The following is a 13,341-nucleotide window of genomic DNA, read 5'->3' on the forward strand; positions in this document are numbered from 1 at the left end:
ATGCATATGGATATTGAAAGCTGATTTAATATTTTTCAGTTGTATATTTTTGGCTGATTTTAAAGCTGTATTAGCTCTAGGCTAGAATTTTTCATGCAATTTGTCAAGTTAAATCAAACAATAACATGTTTTGTGCATCATATGACAGAAAATAAAGGTTTGTGCGCAATATAATAATAATAATAATTTTTAAATAATATTTGATTTCATATTTTCATATGATTTCATATTCATACAATTGCATATATATATATATATATATATATATATATATATATATATATATATATATATATATATATATATATATATATATATATATATATATATAAAATTTAGTATATAATTTATATATAATTGATTTTTTTAATCTTTTAAAATCCTATCTATCTATCTATCTATCTATCTATCTATCTATCTATCTATCTATCTATCTATCTATCTATTTGTAAATGTATCTCTCTCTCTCTTTCTCTGTATGTGTGTGTATACACACACACACACACACACACACATATATATATATATATATATATATATATATATATATATATATATATATATATATATATATATATATATACATACAGTATATAATCACTGCTACATTACTGCTATGTTTCTATAAAATAGTTAAATATTTAGTCAACCTGAAACCATTCTGAGTAAAACAGGATATTTCACAAGAAATAACGTAGAACGGGACCCATTTTATCTAACCAGAATTGACTGGATTGTAAAAAGTGGCCGTCACATACCAGAATAGAGTCAGGTGGTTGAAGTTGATGTCAAAAAACAAAGGTTTGGTGACGTCAGACCAAAAGGAAAGTTGTATAGCCGGAGCAAGTCAAAGGTTTAGTTTTTATATGGAATAATTTGCACTAATGAATCGTTCACAATAATACCAGGAACAAGAAAGTAAATATGGTCAATTTGGTTGAGTACCGAAATGAGTTTCTGTAATTCTAGATGACCACTGCTAGTTCTCGTGTATGTGAGCAAGTCTAGTGTGTTTGTTGTTGGCTGACATAACCGTGGCCTTAGTGCGGTGTAAAAATATCTTTGCCCATAGAAAGACATGGCTCTTTTCTCAGCGCTGACCACTGGTCATTCGGCCTTTCATAATCCCGTCAGTCGAGAGCTTGAGTCAAATTTCAAATGTGCCATTAGAGACCGTTCACAACACGAGACCACAATAGCTCACGCATTCCACCGCCAAAATAAACATCTCAACAGTTATTATCCCGCATTAATGATGCATACTTCCAGCTGCTCTATAAAAAGCACAATGTTTCACGTTGTGTTTGGTGACTTCTCTACTATGAGCCGTGTTGTTGCAGGACCATATTAAAGAACAGATGCCCCAGCATGCTCCAGTGCACGTCTCTTTCTCCTCTCGGATCACACCATCAGCCTGCTCTGACCTGGAAACGTGCGGTGGACCGCATTGCACACGCTCACAAAGACGCAAGTGCATCCTGTCGCCTCATGGCACGTCACCAAAACGACTTCTGTCCCCCTTGTGCGCCTGCGTTTGTCTCTCTGGACCCGTCTCCTGCCTGCGATCTATCCGGGGACGCCCTCTGCCGAAATAGGCCAAGGGCATCTCTCTTTCTCTCTTGCCATGCGTCTTCGGCACCTTTTATAAATAAACTCATTGTCGTTTACTTGCCTGCAGTTGACGGTCAGCCCAATTAGAGAGGGCCCTCTAGGAACCCTGGGCCCCTGTCGTGCGTCAGCCTCTCAGAGACGGGGCCCCGGTGGACAGATACCTGCCAGCGCACCCCAAACTTAGCTGACCCACCGTGCCTTAAAGGGAAAGAGGTGCAGCTGCTCTGTGACGCTGCGCAGTCTTTGATGTGGGCCGCGTGTGACGTTAAGCCTTCGGCATGACGTCTGGTGAAGCAGATCAGATGTGTCAGGCCGGCCTGCTGGATGAATGAGTTCTCAAGAGTGTGTGCTGCTGCTGTATGTGTGAGACGCGTTTTGAAGGGTTATTCTTTCTGTATTATGTTTAAAGGGAGGGATAGTTCAGCGCAAATTGAAAATTGTCATCGTTTTTACAGCATTTTCCAGAAAATAAGCACCTGACTAGAAGTTGCATTGGGTTAAAACTGTATGTTTGAGAAAGAGAGGGAAAAACCGCATTCAGTTATTTTATTGCTTATATAGTATTATATAGTTTTATTAATGTTTAATTTTAGTCATTTTATCTTCATTTCATCATTTCGTTTTTTTTAATACTTCTATTTAACTTTATTTTTAGTTCAGTTTTAGTAAGTTTCAGTTTAGTATATAAATTTAAGTTGCCAAATCAACATCTCTAATTTTCATTTATTATCTTTTCATCTAATAATATATATATTTTTTAAAATTTTGATTAATTTCAATTACTGAAAACTATTTTGAAAAATAATTTTGTTCTTTTTATTCATTTTTTTAAATATTACTATCGATTTATTTTTATTTCTGTGTTAGTTTTAATTCATTTATTTCTGGTAATTTTAGTGCTTCAACTTGGCCAGCCAATTTTCCTTTAGTTCTCATTTAGTATATCATCTTTATTTTATTTCAGCTTTATTTATTAACAAACATATGTTCTAATAGCTTTAGTTTTGGTTAACCCTGGTTGCATTGGTACATAAGTCACATTTGATTACATTCAGGAATTATTTAAAGTAACGGTAAATAAAATGAAACATTTAAAAATGATAAACATGTATTTTAGTTTCTCTCACTGTGCAATACATCCTTTAATTTGAATGGTATTATGTATATAGGAATAAAAAATATATGTATAAAAATAAATAAAGGAAAGTGGCATTCATTATAAGCAGTGTTCATTATACGCAGCAAGCCTAAACCAGTTTATTTAATGTGAATATGGTAAATATTGTATTTGCTTCCTTTTTTCAATGAAAGTAAGTATTTTACCAAATATCAACTTTTGTGTTCCACAAAAAAATAAAAATGTCATACAGGCGTGGAACGACATTAGAGTGAGTAAATAATAATAGGATTTTAATTTTGGGTGCACAATCCTTTTCAGAAAGTTGCAAAGTCTTTCGTTCATAAACATTTCCATAGATGGATACTTGCTTTTTCATGCCGTTGCAATTTAAAGATGACGTGAAATCAAAATTCACTCTGTTTACTTTCTAAATAAATTCATTAGACTATGTTACCCTAAAAAATCTGGAATCTTTCATTAAAATATAACAACTTTTCCACTGATGTATCCAAGTGCCTGAGGTTGGGAAAAATAACGTTAGCCAGTAATATCACAGCTGACATGTTTTACTTTTTACATTCTAATCAGATCTAAAGGATAAAATCAAGTTATTTCCTGCTGAACATTCAGTATCACTAGGAAAAACATCAAATTACTGAAATTAAATGACCTACACAATAGTTTGACATCACAGTGAGCTTTGACGTTTAGTGTACATTCCCATGGTGACCAAGTTAAATAGCCTTCAGACTGGTTTGGTTGTATTCTCACAGCGTTGCGGGCTGCTTATTAGAGTAGGCAGCGAAGTAATACGGTATATCTGTTCTGTCCCTCCAGCTCTCCTCTGGAGGACGTATCACAATACACTACTCCGACAGTATCGGCTAAGGCTCAGGTATCTTTACGCACCCGTGGGGTCTCGCACTTATGCTGAAGTGCATTAGGATGATAGCGTGCTAATGGAACTGATGTAATACTGTGGCTTTCGTCATGAATCTGAGGTCAAAACAGACCAAATCCCACAAAAGGACAGGACATGTCCCACTGCGGAAGAAACGTCCCACGGAGAACCTAAAAGCGAGCGGTTTTCCAGTCTCCCCAATGTCTCATTTGCTGTGCGTCACTAGACATCAAGGGGTTTGCTTAGCGATGTTCACCATGCTGGTGCATTTGAGAGTCCCTGACCTCTTATTTTTGTCTTATTAAATGAGCAAATGTTTGGTATTTGCAGCACAGCAAAGAGAAGGTCAGCTGACAGAAGTCACGCATATGAAAATGACAAAGGTTAGGGTCTTACCATACTGTAGCGTGACGTGAGGGGAAAGGTGTCTAAGGTCTAATTTTATAGCAAAGACTTTCAGGACTTCATACTGAAGCATGTGGCTGCAGAACAAGAGGTCATTGATTTCTGCATCTCTCTTCTATCACCAGCTCTTCAAGGTCAGTCAGTCCGAGTGTTTACACTCCTGGATGTTAAGTGACCTGACTGAGTCATTCCTCTCGAGAACTGAATGGAGAATGCCTTTTAATCACAAATTAATTCCTGAATTTGAATCAAATTTAAATCAGGCTTCAGGATTACAATTTTAATTTTAGAAAGCAGGATTCACATAATTCATACAAAATTTTCAACAAAAGAAAACACTAGTTTGTCAAGAACTAAATATGGCTCTGTTTTTGAAGAAAGTTTGGATGAATGGAAGGTTGGTTGGATAAATTAATGGATGGATACAATGCAATGGATGAATATGATGTGATGGATAGATAGACAGACAGACGATGATAGATAGATAGATAGATAGATAGATAGATAGATAGATAGATAGATAGATAGATAGATGCTGTAGAAATTGTTAAATTTTTATTACAATTTTGTTGTATTTAGTAATTGAGTCAGGCTTGTGATTTTTGCACAACCTCTTAAGTCTTGAGAACAGCAATGCAAAAGTGGCCAAAGTGTAAAACAGGAAGGAAAAGAAGTTTCTTGCTCACAGACCTCAAAGCAAGTCATGCCACACTGAGCTGAGTTCAAGTAACTCGCTCTTTAGTGAGGACGACTCTCGCTGTATATCACACCATAAAAATGTGCTTCAGTAAACCTGTTAACAGAATCTGGAGCTGTCATTGCTTCTCAGACAAGATGATGTGACAGTCTGCAGTTGTGTTTTGCTAAACGTGCAGCGGTCTGGATTGTGTTAGCCAGCAAAACTGTTGGTGCATTTAGATCTTCACTGAGCTGACGGCTCTCATCCTTTTTAGGAGAGGAATTTAAGCTTGTTCCCTACGATTACAGATAGTCATTTATCACTGTATCTCTTCCTCTGCTCATCATTTTCCGCTGGAAAGGCCTCACGCTTCTTGGGATTTGAAATCAGGGGTGTATGTGCACGAATACACGTCTCTCTCTGCGATACAAACAGACCTGCTCTTTTGTTCGACTTCCTGTAATCGGAGAGCATCTCATCCTCACACAGTGTTCCAGATCCACGTGTTGTTGCTGCTTCACCTATTCAGGCTTTCTAGGAAACTGCTGCTTATCTTTAAAATGGTCAGAGAGACGTGTGGAGTGAGTCACTGGGGATTTGTTGTGGTTTCAAATGGGGACGCTCGCGGGGAAACTTGGTCACCTGATGAATCGCCAGCAGTGACGTGGCGAGTACTTCACCGTGGCGATTAGCCGGCGAATAGCCTCTTAACACAATGGACGGGATTACGGCAGCTAAAGCCAGTGACCGTGTCCACCTGTGCGCTGGACATCACTGGGAGGGAAACCCCTGTGTATCTGTCACTGCTAGCATAGGTCATTATGATAAGCAGCTTTAGCTAAGGCTGTCCCCATGTGTTCACCAACATGCTCTCTCTGGTCCGCCTTCATTTCTGCTCAGGGCTGTAAGGTGATGAGTGGCGCCTCCTGGAGGCCGTTTCCAGGGTTTCACTCGCATTCGCGATGTGTGCGAACTGCAAAACGTATTTAGGAGCATATGCGCAAATAAAAAGTCTTAAAAATGCAGTTTTATGGAATTTAAGGGTTAAAAATCTTAAATGGTATAACCATCATCTTAACGATCATTTTAAGAAATCTTACATTTGGGGATGGAAAAAGCAGGATTCGCTCTACAGCCTAATGCGAATATTAAAGGTCAAATTGCTATGATTTCATTAAATAAATTAAATATTTTTTAAATAAATATGAACGCAGCATGTTTCAAAGTAGAAATGCACTGCTGTTGCGTATTCTCCAGATTCATGGTTTCAGAACAGTTCGCAATCAGTAAATATTGCGCATTTATGGCAAGCGATTGCTTCTGATTTACTGTTGATAAATTATGACAGTGTTTACTTTATGGTGCTTTTATTGTAATATGTTGTAGATGGTTGTAAGAGTGCATGTTTTGTCTCCCCTCATCTTTTTCAATATTAGACGGTAATAGTAAAGCATATACATTTCAAAATAAGAGTCCTGCTTGGGCTTGTTTATAATTAAAAGTCCCTCATTTAGTATTATTATTATTTAAATTTTTTTGGTGGTTAATTTTGGTACACACACACACACACATGTATGTGTGTATATATATATATATATATATATATATATACATACAGTATATTAGCGGTTCCCAAGCCCTTTGTATGGAACATATACACTCGTTTCGAACTGGAATCATGGCAGAATATCCTGCGATGTCCACTTTGCAGGGCACTTACGGTCGAATAGAAGAAATGTCGTACGTGATAAGAGATACATACAAAATATGCAGAGCGGGGGGCACGAGGACTGGGAGTGGGAAACGCTGCAGAAGTACAATTTGAAGCAGAAATATTTGAAAACTTTTAAAGTGTACTTCTTGTATTCTAATAAATTAAAGAACTTTTGTAACACATTATATGATAAAAAAATTTTTTGCACCCCTATTGCAACCATCTTGGGTGCACATACGCTTCTTGGGAAAATGTAAGCGTCAAACCCTGATTTTGGGAAAGAGCACTCTATTTTTTGACTAATCTTACGGGGTTCACAGTTGGTTATTTGTTTCATAATGCCAGTATCTCTCTTTCTCTGTAGCTTTGACGTGGACAATGGCACGTCGTCAGGACGTAGTCCCCTGGATCCCATGATGAGTCCGAGTTCGGGCCTGATCCTTCAGGCCAACTTTGTGCACAGCCAGCGGAGGGAATCCTTCCTCTACCGCTCCGACAGCGACTATGACCTGTCGCCGAAGTCGATGTCCCGAAACTCCTCCATAGCCAGTGACATGTGAGTACTGGAATCATTTAAAGCCATGTGCCATTCTCCCATAACCCTTTACTTTATTTTGGGTCAGTCAAGTTTTATTTTGATTTTCTTTTGTTTCACTGAGCAAAATGAGATGTCATGCTTGTATTGTGATTCAGCGTAATTTCATTTGTCCATGCAGAAATGGATCCAAATATTTTTTTGTTTTCTTTTCGAGTAACCAAAAAGATTTCAATAGTTTGTGTGATCTCATTTGATATAATTTCTTAAAACAGAACTACAGGTCGAAAAGGACCAGTAAGCCCACATAGATGTTCAGCTGTCTCATCCATCAATAACATTGATGGTTCCCTGTTGTTTGAGAATGTGTGTGTGTGTGTCTTTATATGTAGTACATGTACATGTGTGTGGTTATCAGTGGTATGCCGTTTGCCCCCAGGTCACATGACTCTAACGTCTGTCTCTCTCTCTGTCTATATAATTTCTCTTTCTCACAAAGAGTCTTTACATACCTTTAATCACATAGGTACACCTTTTTAAAGAAATGAATACTTTTATTCACTAATGATGACTTAAATTGATCAAAAGTGACCGTAAAGACATTTATAATGTTACAAAAATTCCAATACATTTCAAATAAATGCTGTTCATGAACTTTCATTAAAGTAAACATAATTAAAATATCATGGTATATCATGGATTCCACAAAAATGTTAGGTATTAACAACATTGATAATAATACAGAATGTTTTTAATTAACAAATCAGCATATTAGAATGATTTCTGAAGGATCATGTGACACTGAAGACTCTTATTTTGACACTGAAGTAATGTTGCTGAAAATTGAGGGTTATATCACAGGAATAAATTACATTTTGAAATGTATTCATGTTTTAAATCATAAAAATATTTCAAAATTTTACTGCTTTTGCTGTATTTTTGATCAAATATTTGCAGATTTGGTGAGCATAGAAGTCTTCTTTAAAAACATTAGAAATCTTACTGACTATTGAACTATTGAACAGTAGTGTAAATATGGCATTAAAAGAGTATTTCAGGTGAAAACTCACCCTCATATCATTCCAAATGCATGACTTTCTTTCTTCTTAGTAAAAGTATATAATTGCTGTCAAGCTACAAAAAAAAAAAGACAAAACACTCTATAAAAGCACCATATGATAGCTGTGTGTGAGGAACAGACTGAGAATTAAGTTGCTGGAAGTTAGACGTGCACATGATTTGGGAGCTACGGTAAAGATTTCCAACAAGTGCTGACTAAGATTCGTGTCTGTTTCTTGCTCAAAGCTAATGTATATGGCTTCAGAAGACGTATATAGCCACAGTTTTACAGTGTTTTTCTTCTTTGGAGAGATTGATAGCCACAGTAAACATTAATAAACAAGTTTGGATTGACATGAAGGTGAGTAGATGAACTTTGAGTGAACAATTCCTTTAATATGACATGAAAAAAGCAAAAGTAAGTCACTGAAGAACCTGAGAGAGACTCAAATGACTCTTTAGCGGTTCGCTGACCTCTTTAGAGGCATGGTCGTTTATAACAGCCACTTCTCAAACCACAAAGGCAGAGGAACCAAGGTGTGTGATGCACTCTGTGTGTGTGTGTGTGTGTTTGTCTGACAAACCTGTGTCCTTATCGATAGGAATAACCACCTGCCGAGGCCAGGCCTGGTCTCTCGGAGATCTGAGCCAGTTATTAGTGGAAAGTAAGTTCTGGTTCTGGCTCGCCTGTCCTGACAGCAGCTCCTGGCCTTGCTCTTCCTCAAGGAATGCTCTTGCTTGTCTAATCTGCATCACCTTGCTTCACCTGTAGACGCGAGCATCACGGTCTCACATGCATTGAGAACCCTCACCTTACACCCTCACCATTTAATGCGCAGAATGACGACCAAATCAACCTGCGATGGGGCAACAAAAAGATAAATTTCAGGTTGATTTGATTCGGTGACGATTCTGGGCATTAAAGCATCTGTGTGTCGTAAGAGCGCAGGGGAACGTCATGAGAGAAATCGCATGGAGAAGACAGAGTTCTGAGCACATGCCGCTTGTGGCTTGGACGTGTGTGTGAGTGTGTGTTTGTCAATCTCCATCTTTGCCATGATCCTGCATTGCATGTGACACTGATAATGGTCGTTCAGAGGTGCACATGTGACTATTATTATTATTATTGTTTCCTCCAGTCACCGTGAATGCATTCGTTCTATTGTGTCGCATAATTTAATATTTTCAGCGGATTGATCTAATAAGCAATAAAATGCTTGACATTTAAGAGAAATGGGTGCTTTGTAAACTCTTACGTCAAATGTTGAAATTGATGAATTAGATTTCGGGCTGCATTCGTCACATTCAAACAATAGGGGGAGCCAACAGTACTCTAAAATGATGAGCTTTTGGGAAATACAGCGCATGTCTTTAGTTGCACTGAGACTCTGTTCCAAAACATAGTGAGCTTCCTACTGCCTACAGCTTCCTTCTAAGACAGCATCCTAACTAAAAACTGACACAAATAAGGGATTGATATTGAGCGCTTTACATTGGTTCACATTTGACTTCACAATTGATTTCAATAGCATTTTGTTAAGCTAGCAATTTGTATCTTTATTTTATAATAATAATCAATTATAAACATTTCTGTTAACATTTTTGTAAAAAATAAAATTTGTTTATATTGTATAATTATTAATTATTATAACATTAACACTTTTCCGTACAGAACATTTTTTATAATCAGCATTCATCTTGCTTCTTTGTTGGAATATATAAAATGTATATAATATAAATGTATTATTATAAACTTTTTCAATAATACTTTGACAATGCATGCTTTTTTATTTTTCCAAAACAAAATACCTTACAAGTTTTTGCATGCTGCTTAACTTTTGGGATAACCTTTGCATTTGAAGCACACTTGACACCTTAAATTGCTCCCTCAACTAGGTTTTAGAACAGAACGTGTGAATACAACAGAATAGAGGTGTAATTATTGAATTATGTCACGTCAGTTGCATGATAAAACAAGCACATGAACAGCAGAACGATCAAAGAGCCCAGATCGCATAGCTAAAGCAAATGGAACGGTGATGGATGATATCACAGGAAATTGTCTGATCAGTGCACTTCCTCTCTCTGGCCTGATCTTTGCAAGCTCAGAGCGTTTCTCTATGTAACCCTGCACCGGCTCATGCATTATGTAGAGTCCCGAGGGACGGCGGGCGCGCGTTTTCGTTTCATTTCGCCTGAGAATCCATTCTCAACCCGGAATGGCAGGAAATATCATGTTGGTCCTTGATATTAACCGCTACCGTCACAACTGCTCTTGGAGTTTTAGTAGTACATCTGCCGTCTTGCACGTAATGTACTGTACTGATTACTGCTGGAAAGTCTGATTCATTTTTTGCCAGTCACTTTGTTCAGATTTCAATGTATAGTTTCCAAGACACCACACAAATCTCACTTTTCACATTTGGGTTTTTTCAAAAGAATAATACATTTTCAGTTTGAGGCCTGAAACATACTCGTCTACATGTTTTCTAGGTATGCAAGCTTGATTTCACTTCATTTCTTTCCAGAATGTAAGAAAACAACTCATAACGCAACTCAAATATGCTTTGCATTCTCTTTGATGCCACAAGGGCGCTAAAGTGAGCATTAACATGAACTATCTTACATCTGTGGTCAGTTTTCTCTTTTAGCTCAACTTTGATGGAGCAACTGTTTGCAATTGTTCTTACTAAGCAAAGTAAATCAAGTTTGACTGTTTTTAGCAGCAGCCTTAATAATAACATATCTGATTTAGTGGCACATTTCAAGAAAAAGTTTTAAATTTTGTGTTTTTATTTTAATTTTAGTAAAAAAAAAAAATCGTAAATTTGTATGCATGTTATTTATTTTAACAATTAAGTATTTTATTACTTAATTTATTTAACTTATTTAAATGTTTATTTATTTATGAATTACTTTACCTTTTTTTTTCTATGTTCTTGCCACGAAGATAGTCTTAGATGCTGATTTGACAGGAAACAAACAAACAAATGAATTGTTGTGCAATGCACAGGCCAAACATTAGACCGTTTTCAGCCTAATATTGCTGTGTGTCTTCTCCTGATATTTTCAAAGAGCTCACTTTAAGACGAGCCGGTGCCATCTGTGTTTTCCGCTGAACTTACGGCTTTGATAAGCTGCAGCTGCCTCTCCATTTAGCTCTTCTGAAAGGTCTGGCAGTCTCAGCATACTGAGCAGAGTGCTGATAAACCATAGTTAGTTCTCCTCTCCCTGCAACGCTGTCAGCATCAGAAACACACACAGATGTGGGGTTCATCTGGAGTTCACACGCATGATCTGGATACTCTCATCTTCAGGGTAGCGTTCACATTCCCACTCCAGTTAAAGCTGCACTGAAAAGTCTTTAAATGAGCAGGTTGTTGATTGTGAAATGGCAGCAGGTTGTTGCACTTGTCGAAGCCGCGGCCTTGTACTATGTTTAGCGCGCATGCACACTGCACGGGAGCACGTGATACGCTACACACGCCTGCCGGTGACCTTTTCCTCCCGGACGGTGTGTGGACATGTAGCGCTGAGGGAAGCCGTCATGCATACATTCACACACTTGGATGTACAGATACACGGCATTATGCTAAACCGCAGGAGTGTCAGCGACACCCACGTGCTGAAACGGACTCGGGTCGCGCGTGAAATCGGACGCTTCTTCAGCCAGCCGGTTGACAGGCGGAGAGGGTATGTGGTGTTTAGGGCTGTTCTTGAGGTCTCGTTCTTTGCTCAGAAATCCAGACATGACCTCGAACTCCTCCCAACATACTGGCATACTGCTCACTCGACCGCATACTTGCTGCCTCCCTGCCACAGAGACTAACTGCACTCACATGTGCTGCTGTCCTGCTGTCGCTCTCACCGCTAGCCACTCACTAACTGCATTTCCAACGTGCAAATGAGCCTGAATGACGTGAAGGCAAAACGGTGACAGGTCAGGTTATCCCATTAAAGGGGCATTCACACTGACACAGATTTACTACTCAAGTTTCTGTGCCTACGGTTAGAAATGAGAAAGTCATGGAAATTAATCAAATTAGAAATTGTGCTTTGATTTAAAACTGTTTACATCTGTAAATTCGTAGAAAACTTTATTCTCATTGGTCAGATATAGTTGGTTACTGAAGTCTCACATGTATAATGATTAATGTTATTTGTATAGTTTTAATTCATATTTTGAATTAGTTTTTATATTTTCTGTTTTCATTGAATTTTTTTGTTTTTGTTATTTTTATTTATTGTTTTTAATGTCTACAGTATATAATTTTTATGAATTTAAATTTATTTTATTTTTTCACTTTTCAAATGCGTAAGTGTGATAAATGCCTATAGGCCGTTTAATACAAATTATGTTGTATTAAACATTAAATATCTCATAATAACAGGAAAACACAGTTTGTATGGCATAATATCTCGTGATTACGAGAACAAGTATAGTTCTAATGATACGTCATTATTACAAGAAAATATATTGTTGAAATGACATTATCTCATTATTAAAATATAATTAAGTGAAAAAAATTAATATATATGTGGCAGCAGTGTGCCACCATACATTTCAGATTTTAGTACAGTAAGTTAAATGAGAATGAGAAATGTTGTATTTTTGTATTCCTTTTTTTATTTCAAGTCTACATGAAAAGTAAGGAAAATTTGAGAAAAAACCTTGACAAATAACCCTGCTATAGTGATGTAATCACTGTCAGTGTGAACAATTTATATTTAAACTGACGTTATTAAAAAATGTACTATACTTTAATTTATGGCCTTTAACAGGTAGGAAAATGGATAGACACAGGAAAGTGACTGTATCCTCTGGAGCACCACAGCTCTTAATGTGTTGCAGGCATGTGCACATCCCATGTGTCACAGATCTGACAGTTTAAGGAGGAATTTACCAGGATGCTGTTTTTTGCATAATATTCCTCATTTCCCACCACATTTCCCCATCAAATCAGGACAGTCAGAATGATAAACAACGGTGAGATGGGATCAGGCTGCTGCCTACCTAGTGAACACTCATTATCAGACTATTTAAGTTCCCAATCAGCAGTATTTTTGGGCATTGTAGACACAACATGACCCAAACTTGGCTTTTGATGCCCAAAAATGTAGCTCACTAGTTAAAGTGAACATCTGAATCTCTTAGTGCTTGATGGAAATGTTGATGTTTGGTCGGTTATGATGTTTAAAACTCTCATTTTTGTCTATTATCTTTTTGTTCTTGACTTGTTTGTACATCTTTATCATCGCTATTTTTTACATAATGAAAGTTTCCTGTATTTTAAATACTATTCTGTGCATTTTTCAG

General features: G+C 37.2%; 1 protein-coding gene across 9 annotated transcripts in view; it reads left to right on the forward strand.

The window, feature by feature from the left end:
• Positions 1 to 13,341, forward strand: part of LOC306865971 (3',5'-cyclic-AMP phosphodiesterase 4D-like) — a 220,973-nt gene that overhangs the window by 183,702 nt on the left and 23,930 nt on the right. For 6 of the 9 annotated variants that reach the window (XM_079410860.1, XM_079410863.1, XM_079410865.1 and 3 more), the window contains 2 exons: positions 6,795 to 6,986; positions 8,627 to 8,689. In XM_079410860.1, the coding sequence (XP_079266986.1) occupies positions 6,795 to 6,986; positions 8,627 to 8,689 (255 nt within the window). The remainder of the gene's footprint in view (positions 1 to 6,794; positions 6,987 to 8,626; positions 8,690 to 13,341) is intronic. The other 3 variants (XM_079410861.1, XM_079410866.1, XM_079410867.1) reach the window with 1 other exon arrangement.

This window comes from Barbus barbus, assembly GCF_936440315.1.
Source record: "Barbus barbus genome assembly, chromosome: 47".
NCBI lineage: Eukaryota > Metazoa > Chordata > Actinopteri > Cypriniformes > Cyprinidae > Barbus > Barbus barbus.